Raw genomic sequence first — 20,953 nt, forward strand, 5'->3', positions numbered from 1 at the left:
GAGAGAGAGAGAGAGAGAGAGAGAGAGAGAGAGAGCCGGCAAGACACACCTTCCCCACAGGCCCACACTCCCCAGGGATGTTCCCGAGTCCAGGATGTGATGGGAACAAAGGACAGGGAAGGCTACTCTATCAAGAGCTGAAGAAGGTTTCCCTTAGGGAGAGAAAACCAAGCCGAGGCCTAGGAGCCATCCAGGTACAGTGAAGCAGTGGAGACATGGGGGGAAGGGAGAGCAGGGGAGGGAGAGAGGGCTAGAGCGGCAGAACGAAGTGTTCCGGGCCAGCTCCTGCCTGAGCCGAGGCAGAGACGGCAGCCTTCATGGCTTCGGGGCTCCTAAACCCTCAGCCCTCCCAGCTCCCTGGGCCACATGTCTCTCTCCTCCTCACCACCAAACAGTGCTCCTGGCCCATTTTCCCATCTTGTCACCCCGCTTCTGACTGCCTGAGTCACAAGACTGCCATCAAAAAGGCTCATGGATTGTCTTGGCTCCTGAAGAGTTCTCCTCTTGATTCATTTTGTTTCTACATTTTTAAATATTCTCCCTTCAAAAGCATCGATGTGGGAAGGAGGGAATGGATATGGAGGCCTCACTTCAATCTCATTCAAGATTTTTTTTTTTGTAAGTGTGAAGCCTTGTGGAACCCTTCTTGTGGCTTCTGGTTTTCTTGGCTTTCTTATTTAAACCAGCCACCTAACCCTATATGCCTATATGCTATAAATACACCGCAGGCCACCCAAGGCAGGTCTGGCAGTCAGCGTTTGTTCAGAACCTGGAATACATTCCACAGAGCTTATTTTAGCCATAATAGCTAGAGAGCACACTCTTGACCACTCCAGTTCGCTTACACTGGAGGATGGATGCACATCTTGTTATGAAAAATGTGAGAAAGACCCTGCCTTTCATCACCGTGGCTCGGTGGGCGTGACCTGCCTGGGAAATTCCCACACCTTGAGGAGGTGTGAGGGTAAGCTCTGGGTGGGGTGCTTGCTCCCAGGCATGATGAGCAGTAACTGCTCCCCTGTGCAGCCAGGTTTGTGTCTGACCATCCCAGAAGGCTAGGAAGTGGCTGTCTAAATCCCCAAACCTCAACCACTGAAACTATGGGGGTCGGGGCTTGGCTTGTGCCTCAGAGACCTGGACACAGAACGGAAGCCCCTCCCGCTGTGTCAAGAGGGAGCGTCCCCTAAGTAGGGGTTCTGACTGAAGTGACCTGAAATTCCCGAACAGGGATCCAACTGGGCAGTTGCCCGGAAAGCAGACGCGTAGTTTTCATGGCTTCTCCCAGAGTCATGCCCAAGCTTCTGGCAGCCACCATGTACATATTTTCAGCGAGGTTTGGCTTATTTATTGAAATATTGACTTGAAACTTGAATTCCGCATGTATTATACCTATTGCAATAGCCTTCTATTGCTGAGAGAGTTGATTATATTTATTAGTGGACAAAGGGATGATGGGGAAAATTTGAACATGGCTTCCCTGCTGTCTGAGCTAAATGGAAATGTTGGTGCTTGAACTCCCGGCAGTGCTGAGCTGCAGAGACTGAGGGCTTGCGCTTGCAGACCTCGCTGTCCGCGGGACACAGCTCGGTGCACATTTATTCCCCCACGAGCCTCCCTGGGCAACGTCAGAAGGGCTCTGGGAGGGCAACGTCAGAAGGGCTCTGGGAGTGCTGTGCCGGGGTGCAGGGCTAGCTTCCCCAACCCCACCCTTTATTTTAGGATTATTTTAAATTTGGGGATGAGGTGGGGTGCCTTGTTAAAGACTGATGACAACACTGCCCACTTAATTGCAATGGCGTATGTGTAACAGAGACAGAGCGCAGTGGTGGCCGTCCCGAGCGCCGGGGTAGACACCGCTGCCCTGTGCACCCTTGGGACAGTGAGCTCGGGGTGGCCAGCTGAGGCCAGGCGTGGTGTGGCATGGATGGGTCGCCAGGATGGAGAAGCCCCACACGTGGCACAAGGAGTGTGTCCAAGCCTGGCCCGATGGAGAGGGCCGCTGGGTGGGGGCTGGGCAGAGGCACTCCGGGTGGTGCTGTGGCAGTGAGATGCCATGGAATGTGCCAGGCAGATTCAGCCAGGCCTGGGCCCCAGGGTGGTGACTGCCGGAGCTCCGTGGTCAGGCCTGGGGCGGCTGTTCGCTCCCGGGGGAGGGGGTGTGGACAAATTGTATTTTAAAAATGATATAATCAAATCTAGGCTTTAAGTACCCCTTTGAGACCAGGCGCATTCAGGGTGGTATGGACGCGGACGCTCGCTTAAAGCCTCGCTTTGAATCTCCCACTTACCATGAGGCAGCAAAGGAGGAGCTCGTAGCCGAGCAAAGTCCTGGACTTCTTGGCCGCAACCTTCCTTCCAGCCACTGTACGTTTGTGTCAGCAGCTTGCTTGAAGTAGGTGACAGAGCCCTCAAGTACATTTAGCCAAGCAAGTGGAAACTGTAAGGTGTTGCACAATACACAAATAGCCACAGTGTCCTGTGGGGCCCTCTGCCTGGAGACAGCCACTCTGCCCTCAGGATGTCCCACGTATGTAGTATTACACTGAGCCAGGGGCCGGCACAAGCCACCCCGAGAGGCAGGCATCCCCTGCTTGGTGTGCCCCTGGGTTCCCACTCTGATGCGCAGAACCCTAGCACTGTTCCCTGTGCTGCGATGTTGGGATGAGCCCTGTCCTTCCAGGACCAGGTCAGGGTCTCCTGGGGAGTGAAGGATGAAGAGACCTCACCCCTGCTTGTGTGGGATGCACAGCCCAGATGCAGCGCAAACTGTGGGCTGATCACAGTGGAAGTGAGAGAACTGCTCCCTCTTGTAGCATGGGTGCCCAAGGTTATGTGCAAACTGCCAGGAGAGCAGAAGCCCGGGCCGGGGGGCTGGGCTACTGTCCTGAAGAGAGTGGCTTTGAATTACCTTGAAGGCCAAGGGTGATGGAGAAAGGTGACGGGAGCAGGTGGGCAGAGGTCAGACTTGCAGGGAGCTGAATGTGCAGAGCTGGGCACCCCTGGACGGGGAGGTGGGCAGGGTCTATGGGGCTGGGAAGTGGTGGGAAGGTCACCAAGAAATGGGGTTCATTGTACAGTTTAAAGCATCATCTCCTACTGGGGGTAAGGACAAAGAAGGAGAGAACAGGGGAGGGGAGGAGGTGACTCAGGGTGGAACCTTCCCCCAAATAACAGAATTAGACACCAGCTCGGCAAGGTTGAGCCTGGCAGGAGACACTATCAGGAACAGACGAAAGCCAGCTTCCCACTCCAGAGAATTTTATTGTACTCATTCATTTATTTTTTGTGATTTTAATTCCTAGGAAGAACTTTGAATTAAATGGTGAAGTTTGGAGGGGGTTGAACAGTTAGTACTCCAGTTGAGTGCTACAGAGGCACTTCCTCATCCCCGGGCCCCCACTCTGGGCTGAGTCAGTGGTCTTTGCCTGTGCTGGCCTTCCCACTCGGGAGCTGCTGCTGGTCTGCCATCTGCTTTGGAAGCAGTGAATCAGCCGAGGGCCGGGGCAGGGGAGAAGGAACCCCAGGGAGGGGGGGCCCTTCCTCAGAGCCTGGTGCTTTGCTTCTCTTGACTTTCTGGGTCCAGTTTGCAAGTCAGTGTTGAATCCTTGCTTGTGGGCATGACTTCTCGCTTCGTGTCCCTTCTTCAAAATGACCTGCGGCCTACAAAGCGAGAATATAATGCCCTGCTTTGTGCCGATCACTGCAGGTGACGCCCTTGAGAGAGGGGCCCAGGCCCCGCGAGATGCCGCTCCCATGAAACCCTCCTGTGGCTTGGATCTCTTTGATGACCCCTGCTACATCAACACGCAGGCGCTTCAGAGCGTGCTGGGCTCCGCTGGAAACCGAGGCTCACCCCAGCTCCTGGAGAGTCCATGGCACCGGGGAAGTAAGTATCTGGTCGTCATCTGAGATGGGCTCCTGGGTGTCTTCTCCCACAGGAGTCAGTTCCCCCTCGGTTACCAAAGCTGGACACCCCGCAGCAGGCCTCAGTGGGACGGTTTCCTCGTGGGGCACCGCAGGAGAACTGCGTCCAGCCTTTGGTAGTGGCAGGTGGAGCATGTCAGAGAGCACTCACACTCCTTGGTCTCCATGGATCCCCTTCCTTCCGGTCTCTGGGTCTCGGGTGTCCATTACATTCACTTGCAGGACATTGGTCACTGGGCTGAGGGCTTGTGATGTCTCAAGATCCTTAACTTAATGATGTCTGCAAGGACCCTCTTGCCAAACTAGTCACATTCCTAAGTCCCAGGGACTGGAACATGAATATGCCTTTTTAGGGGCCACTGTTTAACTTATTAGACTCTCACTTTAAAGATGATTTCCTTGGCTTCCTGTTTAGGAGCTAAATGACAGGAAAGACTCACAGGTGCTGGCCGCAAACAAAGACACACGGACACCAAACGTAAGCTAAGCAAGGGCTAGAGCAAAAGGCTATTGCGCCATTTTTGGGTTTTACTTTTACATATTGAATCTCAGTCTTTAGGTTTCTTTTGGTTAACGAAACAAAACCTTATCATGTGTGCGTAAGATTTATGTTTAAGCTATACGTGACATGCAGCTGCGAGGCAGCTGGGAGCAAGGACGTGAAAACAGGATGCCCTTGTGGAGCTCCAAGAGTTCTCGGTTATTCCCTCTGCTCTTGCAGTGAGCGTATGTGCTGCCAAAGTGAGCCCCCGTTTCCCTATCTTTCGTCCCGCACACCCTGCAGGTCGTTCTGTACATCTTTATTTTAGCTCCTTCTTATCCCAACAGTTAAAAGGCTTCTTTATCTTAGTCCTTCAGTATAGTTAACAACAGAGCACAAATTCATGGAACTATTTTGGGTTTTATCACATTGATTTTGAATATTTCCTCCTAATAGTTTGAATTCTTCTCATTTTTGGTTCCTGTCTTGTATTTTGCGGAAGGTAGTGTTGTCAGAGACAGAGAATAATTTTGAATTTGTCTACACGAGGAACCATGACCACTATGACTGCTCTACTTAGTGGCGGCACCAGTTTTATTCATCTCAAAGCCCTCCACTAAGTCATCTCTGTGGCCCTAAAATAAGATAACTCCTTTCTTCAGCTCTCTGCTGTGAATGAAATGCAACAGGACAAACATCACTCTCCTGCCAAGTTGCTTCGGGAGCAGGTACATAAACAAGAACATAAATAAATAAAAGCAAAAGAAACCAAAAGCCTACAATCAACTGAAAAATTAAAAAATACTTTTCATAAAATATTGAAGATTATTGTCATGGTGCAGAGATTGGCATGACATAAATTTGGTTTGCTCCCAAGATAGGATGGCAGTCCCCGAGACAGTCCTTTCACCAGCCCAGCAAATTTCTCCAGGCTGGCAAGGCACCTTCCCAGCTAGTGTGGCTGCTGTGGCAGAACAAAACCTAAAAGATTTTGTTGAGCCCGGGCTCCAACAGATTCCCCTAACTTTCTAGACCAGGAGAGCCCTTCTGTCAGCCAAGTGGCTGCCATCTTCTTTGGAAGCAGACACTGAGGTGGAGCCGGGAATACAGGGTGTTGTGAGGGTCAGTCTCAGGAAGCAGCAGCAGAAGTGGGATATGGAACTACTGTGACTGCCTGCCAAAGCCTGGGCCAGCCCCACAGAGAGCCTGGGTGGTGTCCGAGCTCTCTCACCCTGGGATCTCTGTAGCACCACAAATCTGTCTGGACTCCAAGGAGGATAAGCTTTTGGGCCCCTGAGGCAGACCATGAATGACTGGTCAGCAGGAGGTTCCCTTCTGTGTGTGGGGCCATTGGTCCTTCTTTGGAGGGTGATCTGGGCATCTCTGTGTCTGCCACAGAGGACATTTTGTGAGGGGGATGATGGGATAGGAAGCGAACTCACATTTCTGCAAGAGGCCCACTCAGTATCTGTCCTCTGTAAAACCACTGGGATAGTTTCAAAAGTAGCTGTAAGAGCACCCACTTGGTAGCTTCCATTTCGTGGGCTTCCAGAGACACAGTGTAATGAATGATCCAGATTGGTCTGAGGTGCGCTTTGATTCACAGCTTCAGCCTCTTTATAGTCAAGTCTTCAATGTTAAAAAAGCATAAAAACTGCCTTCTGTCACAGAGAACTTAATACTAGAGAAAGGCAAAATTAATCCATAGCGAGATTCCTATCTGTAGTTGAAAAGCATTTCTGCCATGTCCAGCCGTGTAATGCCAGAGCTTTGCCCCGACTCGGCTCCCTTCCTTCAGCCTTTCTTCCTCTCCCTCCTTTAGTGACAATGCATTTCATAGCTGGGGCCTCTACTCTCTCGCTATGCTCATGTCCCATTAGGATTTAATGTACCATGTTCCTTCTGGATCGTTCATCACTTCCCCATCCTAGCTCCCCTCATCTCATCCCTTCTTCCTTAAGAATCCTTTTCAGGCCAACCTCAACTACATACCAAGACCTTGTCTCAACAACTAGAACCCTCTCGCCTCTTCACACATACTCAGCCTTTTCTGTCCAGACAAAAGCTCACTGATACATGCAATATTAAAAAAACAAACCAATAGAAAAACCAAGCTAAAATAAATCCAGAGCTCTGAGCCAGCATCTCCCAGACCTGCTCTCAGGGGCCCTGCACCTGTCACACTGCCCATGGAAGCGAAGTTCTGGCCCAGTCTTCATTCCTGCTGAGCGTAGCAGGAGGGCACCTTCACTTGCGGTCTCTTTTTTCACCATTCATTCGTAGCTTCAGTCCACAGGGACCCTCTCCAGTGCTGCAGTGTGAAAGGCACTGACTTTTATTTCTCTTACCTCATGACTCAAAGGTTGGCAGCACAGGGCTGGTGTGAGGCAGCATTGCCAGGCTCAACATCTGGCTTCCATTTCTGGCTCATGGCAGCCACCTGGGTTCCTGCAGCACAGGGGCATTGCGCCAGCAGGAGCAGCAGAGGGAAGGGTGTGGATATGTATCCCTTTAAGGGAGTGCCGGGCACTGCTCTTTCCCTCCTGCCACCAGCAGCACTCAGACATGCGGCCGTATATAACCAGCGAGGCAGGCTAGAGAATCACCCAGGGGCTCTGTGGTGGCCTGAAAAGGAGCAGGGGCATCACTAGCCTTTGCCATCTGGGTCCTCATAGTGGCTAGCTCTGCTCCCCTGAGTGTTTCCACTTCCCAGGTAGCCACTGACCTTTCTTTTCACAGAGAACATCTCTGCCTTCTCCTCAAAGGGCTGTTGCAAACGCCCTGCACAGCGACGGCATTCAGGGTGCGTGAGGGATCCTGTCATGTCTGTCTGTCCCCTCCACACTGACCCTTAATGGTGGAGCGAACAGGAGTGAGGCGGCTACTCTTCCGTGGTCTTCACAGAAAGGAAACCTGGGGTGGCATAGGGTGGCCATCCCAGGCCACATCCCAGGCACCAGCTGTGGACACACCCTCAGCTGGAAGTGAGACTGTGGTTTGCTTGGGCTCTGGCTCCGCTCTGTGAGAGGATGCTCTTGTCCATTGTCACCTGTGGGCCTGGGCCAGGGCTACCTCTCTGGGTTGTTGCAGTTCTCACCCTTCGTGACCAGTGGAGAAGGTGCCTTTCTGGGGGCTTTCTGGTTTTTGCAGCCCATTTGCCACCAGAGGCTGGTGTTGGCCTCAAGGGCCAACAGCCATAGGCGGGAAACACTGATTTCTTTGGCAATGCAGTTCTTCAGAAACAGCGGGGGTCTGCTTCCCTAGCGTGCCAGCCACAGGAAGGCTTACGGAGTGTTCCTTTATGGTCCTGTTGGGGGATTTGTTTGTTTTGATTTTGTTTTTGGTGTTGTTTTTTGAAACAGGGTCTTGCTGAGTGGCTCAGCTTAGCTTTGAGCTCACTGTGTAGCCCAAGCTGCCCTCGGTCTCCTGGCAATCTTCCCGCTTCAGCTTCCTAGGGCTGGAATTACAGGTTGCACCACCATGTCTGGAGTTTTGTTCTTATTGTTCAAAGGATCTACAATAAGGTCTCTTCCCTCATTCTTGTTACCAGAAAGTTTCTTCTTTTTTTTTGAGCAGTTCTCATTTAGGTTTGTTGATTATTATTGCTCTATTTTTCCAAGGTACCCAGGATTTGTTTTGTTTTTCTCTACTTCATTGTTTTCCATTTTTTTTCTTTTTTGTTTTTTCTTCAGTGAATATCAATGAAAACATTTTATTGGTAACCAGACACTTCAAAGTTTTTGCATACACGTATCATGCAAAACAACTGTCTTCACATGTTTGTCTGTTCAATTTTATCAGCTTTCTTGAGATGCTTATTAATTTGAAAAGTTATAGTGATTGCAATAGTAAAAGTCATTCAGAAATATGACTTTCAGTGAAGCAAAACACAGCGTAACACACATGAACAGGTTGTTCATCTCTTCCTGAAGTTGAAGTCTCCTAGTATAAATCAATCTGTATTTTTTTTGTTTTGTTTTGTTTTTATTTTTTTTATTTTTCAACAAATAATACACTGCATATATTCTTCTTAGTGGTTAATTGCTGTACAAGATGCGGACTTGTGATCCTATTTACAAACACCATTAGAACAAATCATTCTATTCATTAACAGAATGTAACTATATATCTATCCCAACCACTTTGAATACACAGATACAAAATGGACATTCATCTGTATACCCCATTTTTTCTAAGTTCCGTTATTGAATATTATAGGTGTGTAAACTCAGCAAAATATTCTAAAAGAGTCCAGTAGCCCATAATAGCATTGGGTCTTCTGTTTAACTGGCAATGTCAGAAATTATTGACCTGAGTCCCCCACAGCTCAACTTAACAGCATGGCTTTATTTCTTATAATTTCGTCTTCATACTTTTCTGCTGGATGGTTAAGACCAAGGTAAAGCAGGACCTATGCAACAAGAGTTGTAGCTTTTTGGTCTGAGAAGGTCAGTGAAATGCCCTCAGGATTTGTCCTGAGATCCTGTACCTCAGATTGTAGAACCTTTATCAGTGCAGCCATGTGGATGAGTCACGGCCAATGCTTGGCCAATGTGCTCTCTGTGAAAGCCTGAGAGAGTATCTTCTCCCCATGTGACTCTCCTTAGGCCCACTCTATGTCATCGATCACTTTCCTCTTTGGCCCCATAATCTTCTTGATCAGAAAATTTGGGACACTACCGAGGTACATGACGTTACAGTACAAGTTCTCATATGTCCTGAGTCTTAATTGACCTTAGAAGGCTAGGGCCAAAATGTTGGCTTTCCTTGTATCCCTCCTTTTTCTCTAATTTTGGTCTGCAAACTTAGGTTGTTAACCATCCAGAAGAAAAGCTTATTGTTATTATCAAACGATTTGGGCTATCAATCTTAACCTCACTATCTCACTGCATTTCAAACATCTTAGGCATAATAAGGAACAGGTATTTTTAATCAATCTGTATTTTGGAAGACCATTAAATACAAAAAATGGCAGCAGCTTTTGTATGTGTATCTACAGCTACTCCACTCAACTGATAAAAAGAAATTACAAGAAAATAATTAAAAAATTAATTTTCCAAATAATTTTTCCTGTTTTGTTAACCCCAAAAGGGCAAAGCCCGTGTACTCACAAGTACTCATTAGTGTACTCATTGGTGAGCAGCGTGGCACACACCCACTATCCCAATGCCTGCGGGGCTAAGGCAAGGGTCACTCAGTCCTGGTAGCCTGAGTCCTGCCTGGGCGACACAGCAAGACCCTGCGCCAGCGGGGGAAGAAAGGTCATCTCCAGTAAATCCTTTCCACAGGATCATGACTTCCTTCTGTTTAAAAGGTAGTTTACCCAGTGCTGGGGAGGCTGACAGAGCAGGATCACTATGAGTCTGTTGCGGATGATACATTGCATCAACTTGGCTGAATCCGTGTCATTCTCCTGCCCTGCAGGCAGGAAGGGTCCAGGCAGGAGCACTATTGGGCTCACCCCGGGGTGTGATTGGTTGCACCTAGGGCCTGGGCCACCCCAGAGTGACTCAGCACAAAATGTATATACAAAGGAGTTGAGGAAGACTTGCTGGTCACCCTGCCCCACTTCCTTGGAGAAGTCTCAGTCTTTGGAGGAGCTCCCATCTTCGCAGTGTAGAAGGAAGAGAGAGGCTTGATGGACGCCGCTGCAGCTGCTGCTCCTCCTCTGCTCTTCATTGTTTTCTGCCACCATGAACTGCGGTCATTTGCCTTGGAGCCAGCGGAATATGGACTGAAACCTCCACAAACTGTGAGCTAAATAACCCTTTCCTTCCTTCATTTTGAGTGTCGGGTATTTGTCCCAGCAACGAGTAAAAAGTAACTAAGACAGGGTCCAAGCTGTGCAGTGAGATCTTGTACTTAATACATTAAAAAAATAAAACAAAAGGTACTTTATTTCCTCTAATCCTTTTGAACTGGGTTTCTACTACCCAGATTCTTTTCAATAAGTAGAAAGAAGCAGGGCATCCTACTGTCGGGGAAGACTCAGGAGATCCTCTCGTGGCACTGAGGAAGTTCTCTGTGGTGCGGAGACCACACTTCAGCCTATGGCAGCTGCAGTAGCACCCTGGTATTCGTTCAGCTTCATGATGCCCCTGAAAGCACCAGTGACCCAGGAAAAGGGATTCCACTCAGGTCAACTGGCAGTTAGTAGTTACAAGAGTCTTTGCCAGCTGTCTGGAAGTGGGGTGCTGTATGCAGGTATAAAAAGGGCAGAAGTGGTTTTGGAGTTGAGCAGTGCCAGAGGCTGGATCAATTCTGAGGGGCGTGCTGGACTCCAATGTCCTTAAGAAGACTGTTAGCAACAATTCAGAAGTTAATGTAGAGAGGGTGGGTACAGAAAGGCAAGCAGGCTGGCGGGGAGCGCCTGGATCCCCACAGACGCCCAAGGCCGCCCTTGCCCTCTTAGCGACTCCTGACACTGAGGTGCTGTCACCGGGGCTCTGAGGAAGTGAAGGAAGCATTGTGGGAAACTGGACGAGGGCCTAATCGCGCAGTGACAGAAGCCAGCAGAATTGAGCACTGCAGCTATGTGGGAAGCAGAAATTTATAAATAATCAACTTAAATATTATTAAATACTGCTTTCTTCTTGCCAAATGTAATAAGATGTGGAAGACACTGGTAAACTGGAGGAAGAACTGATACTCGTGAAGCCAGGATTTGATGACTGAGGAAGCTGCCAGCCCACCCAGGGGCAAGACCCTGAGAGCAGAGATGCCCAGCAGGAAGGCTGGCCCTGCCGAGGGCGAGGACTGCACTGGCTAGTCTCAGAAAATCCAAAGGCCTGAGGACTCAGTCTCTAAAGAGACTAACGGTGTGACTCATACACTTGCACTATCTCGGGGGAAAAACAGCAGCAGAGGTGGGATTATTCAGGAAGGATGTGTGAAGAAGCCGCTGTCCAGTGGAGCGACTCCCCGTCACATACACGGAGGCCCACATGTTTCTTAACAGTGTTATAGCGGAAGACGCTGCCATCTTGAACCAAGAGGTATGAGAGCTGACACGAATGCAGGAAACAAGCTGATGAAGTGCTCACTACCGATGTGCGCCGTTCGTGAGAAGGAACGGCCTGTGGGCCGCATCAACGCTGGCTGGGAGCCTGGGCGCGAGCCCGGCCCCGTGCATGCGTGTGCTTGCCGCTCGGCTCCTTTCTTCACTCCACTGCCGGCTTTTGGTTCAGGGAGGGCTTAGCTTATCTGACAGCTGTGTGCAATCAGCTTAGGGAGGACACAGTTAACCTCTGGGCTCACGGGTGAAGAGAAGTTACGCCTGGGAGTCGCTCTTAACTGAGATGGTTTAAATGGTGAGATTTGGGGCTTCTGCGTGGTGAGCTTCAAGCAGGATTTTGCAGTTTGAGTTGATGCTGTTACAGGTTTAGACTACTAAGCACCTTTGGATGGATGAATTTATCTGGGGTAGATGCAAATCTTTTGAGAGAGAGGTGAACTGTGGTAAGTGGGCATAGTGATGTCCTTTTACCCACACTCATGTCCTACTCCCCAAAACATGAGCAAGTAACCTGAAATGATTGAAAACCACCACAACCAAAACCACTAAAACCACTAAAACCCTGGGCAGCTGTGATTAAGGAAAGGCGCTCATCCTCAGCCATCTGGCGAGCCTTACGGACTCGCCTAAGCACTCACGAGCAAGGAACTCTTCCTGGGTGTTACCAGGGAGTGGTAGGGCTGGGAATATAGCCCAGTGGCACAGGAGACTGCCTGGCCCGTGCAAGGTCCCGAGTTCGATTTCTGGTCCAAAAAAAAAGAAAATCAAGGAGATGTGATCACAGAAGGGTCACAGAGATGCGATGATGGTGAGTTTTACAATGAAAGAAGGGATGAAAACCAAGGAGTTAGGGCAGTCCCTGGAAACTGAAATACAAAACATGATTCTCTAGTACCGCTTTAGCCCTGTCTACACCTGGATTTTACAGCACAGTGAGACCCACAGTGAACTTTCTACCTACAGAATTTTAAGAAAATAGATCTATGTTACTTTAAGCTACAGCCTTTGTGGTATGTTATGGGTGCAGCAGAAAACCACCTCGAAATGGTGACCAAAGAGGAAGAGCAGTTGGGAGAACACCACGTCTGATTCCTCTCATAGTGGTCGGCGCCCGAGAAATACGTGGTTCAGCAGAAACGCAAGCATTTATCCTGGTCGTTCTGGAGAGCCAGTCTAAGTGAATGCATGCTCCTGAATGTCCCCAGGAGCTCTGCTCAGGAATAGAGGAAACTGGGTGGAACAGAGGAGTGCGCAGCACATATAAAGGATCTCCCTGAAAAATCTGTTGGCTGAGTGACTGTGGTCGAGGCAGGCCTGGGAGGGCTGCAGCCACTTGATTTTAAAGCTCTGCTTGTCATATCTTCGTAAGAACTGCTGGTTGATGGATCATTTTGATTCTAGTTTATGATGCTCCTAGTTCTGTAAAATAAGACCAAAATGTATTTTGCGATCCTACTAATGTACTTAAGTGAGTAAGTAAAAAGGCTGTATAAATCTTTAATAGGAGAAATAATTATTGTATGATCAAATACTTTCAAATCGGAATATAGACGCTTTTCAGTAAATATTACAAAACGTTTTCAACTTATTTAAGCAAAGAAATTCTTCATGGCCGCTGGTCATTGCTGCATCAAGAAACTTTAGTGCAGGACCTGGGAGATGGCTCAGTAGAATAAATGCTTCCCTGGCAAGTGCAAGGGTCTGAGTTCAATCCCCGGTTCCGCAAAAAAGAAAGAAAGAAAGAAACTTTAGTGCAAATTTTACCAAATGTATTCAACAAAACATTCATCAAATGTTTTGTTCATTTTCTCTGCGACAAATGTTGCTACGTTAACACTCAGTGTGTAACAAACTGATTTTCCTAGAGATTTATGAACTATCAACGTAAGTCAGCCCTGCAACTAGACATTCAAACATATTTATTTTGAGATCTATACTTAGTGCATGTTCATCCATATTGTCAGGATGATAGAATACCAATAAAACCAAAATTTTCCTGTAAAATTAATAAAAATAATTTGTTTCTTTTTAGTGCTGGAAGTACAGTATTTTCCTTGTTAATATGGCACATTACCTATCCCTATGTGCATGAATAGGAGCGAAATTATTTCAGTTGTTGGAGGATCACAGTGTCGAGAACACCTGCTTCTTGTAGTGTCAGGCTTTCACCTCTTAGCTCCTTATTTGGAAAAGACGTCACAAGAATAAAGTCAAGATTTGCAAATTCAGGACGAGACTGTATTATAAAGTCCAGGACATCCAGGATCCTGGGTGTACTATTAAATCTTTGTATCAAACGACTCCCATCTGCTAACCTGATCTGAATTCTTGTGGTTGGCACTGAATCATCAGTAAGAACAACTGCATTAAGTGTAGATCTGTCCTCTTCTTCTGGGGAGGAAGGTGTGCTAACTATTTAGCACACCTAAATAGTGTGCTAAAACTAGTTTTTGTCTTTCTCCACTAAAAGCCTTGAACCTCAGTCTAGGTTTTACGTACTCTCAGTCCTGATGGTCCTCCATGTCCAGGTTCACTTGGCCCCCAAGCACCAGTCGCTGCAGCTCCTGGGGAATCTCTCCTCTCTTAACAGACTCTAAAAATTGAGCATTTGTTGGGGCATTATAATGTCTCAATTCTCCATCATCTAAACTGAAACTGTTGCTCCACAGCTAAGCAGAATCTGAACATCTTGCAGCTGATTTTCTCCATATACATATTCAGATCATTTGCAAAAGCAATTACCCAGTCTATATCTGCCACCTGTAAATGACTTTGAGTTATCATCGCTTGATGATCTTGTGGCGTCACTCAAAGGGAGCCCCATGCTCTTGTGCTTCTTAGAAAAGTTCATTCACAGTTTTCCCAGTTGAAGATCGAACTATACCTAATCTGCTGTATGTATGTTCACCTGAACAGAATCGTAGAGGTGGTATTTGTGGGCTTTTAAAGACTGCAGTGTTTGTCCAACTTGGAGGATTTGCACTGCACTTCCTCTTGATATAATTCTTCAAGGGCCGTCTGCAAATCCCTCGTGCTCGGAGGCCGCGGCCTGGAAGACCTGTACTCTGCTTCATCCCTCTCTGCACCGCCGCCCTCTGCCATCTTCCGCCGCCAGGTCACGCTCTCCATTTCCATCTTTATTGTGAATTACTTGTACTCTTCAGAATCAGTGCTCTCTTCTTTATCCATCTTATTCTATGACATCTTATTCTATAAACCTTATATTTTATTTCCACCATAAAATGTGTACTTCACTTGACCCTTTGTATTTTAGCTTAATTTTACTCACAGGATTCAACTTTCCGAACACTATTGCGTAAATAATCTACTTTTTCTAATACCATTATTTATTCTGGGATCTTCCTGTTATATCTTCCTGGGCTTCTCCGTATGTTTTTCCCTCTGCATAGCTGTTGGACCCCAGTGTACTAATGACCATGTACAAAACTGTCCCTTCTTCCTTCAGATTACAAATAATTTTCTCTAGGTACTGTTTCAACCTTACACTTTAATGTTTTATGTCAACATTTTTCTATCAGTTTTTAGACACTTTATGGGGATACCTGGATTTTTCATCTCAATAATAAAAGAAATTTGTATTTTATAATTTTCATGCAAAAATTTCTGTTACACAGTTTTCACACACCCAACCAACCATAGTAATGACCTGTGCACCGTCGGTTCTCAGTAGCCACGGATTTCGTATTTGAGATCCCGCCTACTCACTCAAATGTAACTGCAACTCCAAAACCAGGACTCTGAGTGCTCCTGTGCCAGCTACGGGCATGCGTAGAGCAATGAGCGCTTCCAGCCCTCTAATGCCCACGACCCAGCGGAGCTCAGGCGGGGAGAAGCTCTGCTGTCTTGCTCCGGTTCTCAAGTTGGCCGCAAGTGTCCTTTTGTGGCCTAGTTAATGTCATGCTTTTTTATGTTTTTGTGCCACTTGCTGGTGATTTCACTGTTTAAAATGTCCCCAAGCATAGCACTGGAGAGCCATCTCCTGTGTGCTGGGGGATGGTGGGGGGCTGTCCAGAGGACACACGCGCTACGGATGAGTGTTGCTGGACTGTGAATTCAGTGTTAATATATGCGGGTAACTTTAGACATAAACGTGATTGATGAACATGTTTTGACTCAGCCTTCCTGGAATCCTGTATTTCTCTTAGGAAGAGTAGCATAGTTTTCACTGGGTTAGTGTTTGTGGCAACTTATAAAATGTAACGCCTACAGATAACCAGCAGCGACAGTCCTTACAGTTCCTTCCCATTGGAAATGGAGTCCTCGTATGAGAGGATGAAGGTAGGTTTCAGAAAACTGAGCAGAGTCCCCAACCCTGATGTGTCTTTGTGTCTTTCTGATCGTATCTTGAATTATGTGGTTACTGCAACTTGCTACTGGGAATTGAGCCAAGGGTCTTTTCACTGAATTATGCCCACAGCCTGTTTTTATTTTTAGTTTGGGGACAGGGCTTGCTAAGTCAGGAAGTTGCCTAGGTTGGCCTTGAGTTCACTGTCTTCCTGCCTCAGATTCTAGGATTATAGTTGTGCTCCACCACGACTGGTCTATAGATAGATTTCTAGTTCTCAGTTCAAAAGTCACACATGTAGATGCTTACAGAAGAAATTCACATAAGAAATAGCGTGAAATGAATAGACTAAAAAATCCCTTTCCGTGCCCTCACACTGTAGCCATGTCCCTAGTCACTAATAACTTTTTCTGTTAACTGCAGAATGGTACTGCACATTAAGGACTATTTATCCACCTCTCCATCTCCTTTAAAAATGCAATGAAAACCCTGATAACTCCCTTTTATACCTTCTTGCTTCAGTCTTCTGTCTTAGTTATCTGCATGAGCACATGGCCACTCTGTCAGCTACTCTGTGGTATTCTATTTTGTCAATGCATCATAATGGAAATCACCAGTCTCTTATGAGTACAGATTTAAGGTTTTCCTGTCCTTTGCTAGTATAATGATCCGTGCTACTTTGATCAGTACAGTGGTCCATACTACTTTTTAAAAATCAAATTTGCCATGTGCCATATTTCTAGATCGTACTAGTTTTTTTGAATGGCTCGTTCCTTCTTTCTCACTGAAATTACTTATAGTTGTTCAATCCAGATTTTTAGATATATTTTTTTGGATATATTTTTCATCCTTGAGCTTTTTTCTCCTGTTTCGATTTTCCGGCAGAGTGGTGTGGGTGTGGATAGGTGTGGATAGCCACGTCCATCCTGCTCCTTTTTGAAGCATGATTGTGAACAGTATGTGTTCAGCATACTTTGCTAACAGGAACTCCAAGATGACGTGCTGACCTTCTTCCATGATTCCTGTCACCTTTTATGGGGTGGAAAGTTTCACTGAAACCTAGAGTGACACGCGTTAGCTTTTAATGCTTCTTCTAAGAAAATAACGGAAGCCAACAATTAACTAAATGTTCTATAGAAATGGTGTAGTAACTATAGTTAGATTATGATTATCATTCTCAGAGCCAATTCTGTAAAAAAGTTGCAAGGTAATGGACAATGTACCACAGTATTAAGAGGGATTATATTCAGTGAAGTCACCATACATAATTTTCTTTGTTTTTCATCTTCCCAGATTTAAAAAAAGTAACAAGTATAATTTTTAAGATTAAAAAAAAGTCGCATATTCTGCTGTCAGCAGAACTCGATTTTCAGCCTGTGTTGGAGCGAATGAACCTTCCCGGCACCGCAGGTCTTGTCCTGGTGCTAATTTGGGAACCTGTGTCAGGAAGACATTGTCCACGTCCTCTGGCCGGCCGCCCATGAGCTGTTGCCTTTTTTTGAGATGATATAATGTCTACTTCTCTTTTGTTTTGTCCTTGTCCAAAAGCCCTGCACCATAATCTCAGGATAAATCAAAATCCATCACACACTAGGATGCACGTGCCAACACATATGCACACAGGCATGGCCTCACACACACACGTGTCACGTCCCACACGTACACACAGCCTTTCCTTAGAAGTGCTTCATTACATCTGAAAGTGGGCCGCACCAAGGCCAACTACAACATCGTTCATCAAGTCTAGACACATTTCATTAGGCTTTTTCTGGCAACAATAGGAACATTTTATTATTCGTGAAGGAAAATTATTTCCAGTCAGTACACTTCAAGATATTTTAAAAAGCGACTTCAGACTGCTGCATCATAACTGTGTTATGCAGAAGGCAGTTCTTACGCAGGGGCGAAGCTGTAGCATAGTCACGGGAGAACTGTGTCCTGTCCACAGGGCCCTGCCTGCCTACCAGCGACTCCGTGGAGTGGGTCTCTGCAAGCCGGGAACCGAACGCGCCAGCTGAACTTCTCAATGCTGAGAGTGTAGCATAAGGATGTAAATATTCCTTTGCATTAATAAAAGATTAGTTTCTAAGCAAAATGGCCTTTGCAGATAAAACACAAAGCTCGTTGTTACGGTTATTTCCTGGTGAATTCCTCTCAAGTTTTCCCTGACATTTATGCTGTTCCTCTGGAGATGCTGCTCCTCAATCTGTTGGCCCTGCCATCTACTGGGGGCCATTGCAGACACTACAGAGGTGAAGGTGAGGTGAGTTCTGCAAAATGGAAGTAGTTTCATATCCAGATTAAAGTCTGGGCTTTGCGGTCAGTTGCCCCTTCTTTCTAATCCCAGATCTACAACATATTAGCCAAGGGACTGTAAGTGAGTGGCTTAACCTTGCTGAAGAGCGTTATTAGGCCTGTCTGATTTTGAAAGTAAGGTCACATGAAGTATGTGTAGCTCTTAGCAGTGCCTGTGACACTACATGGCAGTTCCGTGATGATCCTTAGCCCTGTCAGTGGTCCTGTGCACTGCTGTGCTCGCCCCTTCCCAGATCTCTTGACTCTGAACAACACTTGCTCTACAAGGCCTGGGCATGGCTTAGGCTGGGCCTCACTGGCCTGTGCTTCCTTTCTCCTCCTTAACTCAGTTTTATCCAGGTAGGTGAATAGGCAATAGACAGGTCCTTTAGTGGGAGCGCTAGGCGGTTTAGCAAGCTTCAAAGGTTTTGGTTAAGGAATCCCTAGAAGCACAACAGGAATTTGTAAACTAGTTTAAAAAGGGAGGGGCCGGCATGATGGTGCACATTTATAATAATTGTTAGTACTGAAGTCTCAGAGGCCAAGGCAGGAGGATCACACGTTTGAGCTCAGCCTTAGCAATTTAGTGAGAGCCTGGCTCAGAATGAAAAAATATATGAAGAGTTGGGGGTGCAGCTCAGTATGCAGGCCCTGGGCTCAATCCCTAGGAGCATAATAAGAAAGCTAAATGCTAAATTTAATCCAAAGTTCCTGTTCCTGTTTGTGGAAGGTTTCTGCAATCCAGGCCCAGCGTAAGCTTCCTCCTCTTTCTCTAGCAGCCTCAAGGCCATAAGGAGCCTTTCTGTGCAGGCGTAGAAGCAGCTCACGAGTTGATTCCATCTCTCATCTGAAGGAAAACTATGCCTGGGTCTGCCTTTGGGGTGACAGAAGCCAAAGGCAATGTTTGGATCGATCATTAATTAAATTATGAGTGAAAACAGGCCCTCCTCTGTGTGCCCATCAAGGCAGTTCAGCAGAGCCTGGCACACAGGAGGACCTCGGTTCTGTTTGCTGAGTGAATGCAGGGAAGGGTGGGCGAGGAGGTGACGCGGTGGTGTCTCTTTGTGTTCTGACGTCAGAGGCCCCGGAGACTGTCCAGCCAGGCGCCGCAGCCCCACCCGCCAGCTCTCATTCTGTGCCGCACGTGAGGCAGCAGCTGTGGAGTGAGGGCTGCTACCACGGCCAGCTGAGCAGGAAGGCAGCCGAGCGCCTGCTGGTGAAGGACGGGGACTTTCTGGTTCGAGAAAGTGCAACATCCCCTGGCCAGTATGTACTGAGTGGACTCCAGGGCGGCCAGGCAAAACACCTTCTCCTGGTGGACCCCGAAGGCAAGGTACTGTGGACCCCTCCTTCCACTCCACAGGATGTTGTTCTGCTCCGGTTTCTCTGAATGGCGTCCAAAGCCTGATATTGAGTGGTATTCAAGGCTATGCGGTTATTTTTTCTTGAACCTTCCAGCTGGAGCAGGGAGTGCTAAGGAAAAGCTAAGGGAAGGGTTCAAGTAGGAGGCCACCCTGGGGAGCAGTTAGAGGACAGAGGCTTCCTGTCCTCAGGGCAGCTGCATGATGAGACGAATACCTGCCTCATGGTAGGACAGGGACTCACTTCTGACTCTTGCTCACATCAGTTAAATGGTTCTTGCTCACAGCATGCTTAGAGCAGGTGCTTAAGCAGTTATACTACAAGGCAGAGTGAGATAAGGATGGTTCAACCAGAGCCTTATGGGTTTTATCAGGATAGGGAGATTGTTCTGGGTAGGGTCTGACATTAAGATAAGCCCTGGAAGAGAATTTCAAAAGGGATCGTGGCGTCTAAGGAAGGAGCCATAGGAGCAGGCCAAATAATAGGATGGCAATCAGTCAACCGGAGATATACGGCCAGGGCCCAGAATACCTTAGACAACAGATAAGGATCCTGGGAAGGTAGGAGGGCACCATGATGGGGGGATAATAGAGACCAAACGCTGAGTCTGTAGGCCTGGTAATCTTGGCAGTTTTGGAAGGGGAATGATAAAATCCTTACGTATATCCTTACATAAATCATGACATGAGCAAGAGGAAGTTCCAGTGATGACATCAGAAGAGACCATGCTAGCCCTCCTTGCCCAACAGAGACCGATTTAACAGTTCTCTGGGGCCCCATATATCTTTATGAGAATTCCAGAACCCAGCTGAGAAGTTGTGCACCCCAGGTGGCATAAAGCTGAGGCCCTCATGGGGAATGTGGTAAGAAGAGTGATCTCACTTCACCTACAGCAGCACAGCTTAGCGCATGAAAGGACAACCTGGCACAGGGCCTTTTCCTAGAGGGGCAGAGCAGATTGGAGCATGTATCCCCAGGTCCACATTTTCTGAGGGTGGTTGGGGGACTGCTTGGGCACGGCGCACACAGAATGGTCATGGAACCAGTATCATTTGGGGGCTGGGAGCTGTTGGGAAGAGAAAAGGGCCCTGCTAGCTGGCTGCACCTGGCCTTGCTCAGGGCCCTAGGAGCCAGGCAGCGAGCGAGGCTTCTCCCCAGGAGGGGAAGGGTGCTCTGGGCATCACAGTGGCCAGGAAACTTGCCTTACTGCGGAGCTGCCGGGAAGTCTGCACGGCACGGGTGTCCAGTGGCTGCCAAAGAGTGAGGTTTTTGCTGCTGTAGAGGCCAAGAACTTAGGTGCCAGAGAAAGACACAAGCGAGCGAGCGGTTACAAGCTTCCGGACACCCGGCCAGTCTCTAATTGAGAAACGGAACACACAGGCCCAGAGAAATGACATCCCCTATCAGTGGCGTCTGGAGAAAGAATAGATACTGGATTCACGAAGCTCAGTAGACACCAAGCATGAGGAATCCAAAGAAACAGGCAAGGAGGCACGTCGACGAGGCACATCGACATCAGAAGCCAAGGGTAGGATCTGAAGGCAGGAAGAGAAGAGAAGACAGTCTGGGC

The 20,953-nt window shown here is 47.6% G+C and overlaps 1 protein-coding gene and 1 pseudogene across 1 annotated transcript in view; one reads left to right on the forward strand and one right to left on the reverse strand.

The window, feature by feature from the left end:
• Positions 1 to 20,953, forward strand: part of Shc4 (SHC adaptor protein 4) — a 113,335-nt gene that overhangs the window by 84,336 nt on the left and 8,046 nt on the right. Inside the window, exons 10-11 of the mRNA XM_023724043.1 lie at positions 3,707 to 3,886; positions 19,101 to 19,354. Coding sequence (XP_023579811.1) covers positions 3,707 to 3,886; positions 19,101 to 19,354 — 434 coding nt within the window. The remainder of the gene's footprint in view (positions 1 to 3,706; positions 3,887 to 19,100; positions 19,355 to 20,953) is intronic.
• Positions 13,525 to 14,522, reverse strand: LOC101576264 (annotated as a pseudogene).

Source organism: Octodon degus, unplaced genomic scaffold (genome assembly GCF_000260255.1).
Source record: "Octodon degus isolate 3935 unplaced genomic scaffold, OctDeg1.0 scaffold00105, whole genome shotgun sequence".
NCBI classification, from domain to species: domain Eukaryota; kingdom Metazoa; phylum Chordata; class Mammalia; order Rodentia; family Octodontidae; genus Octodon; species Octodon degus.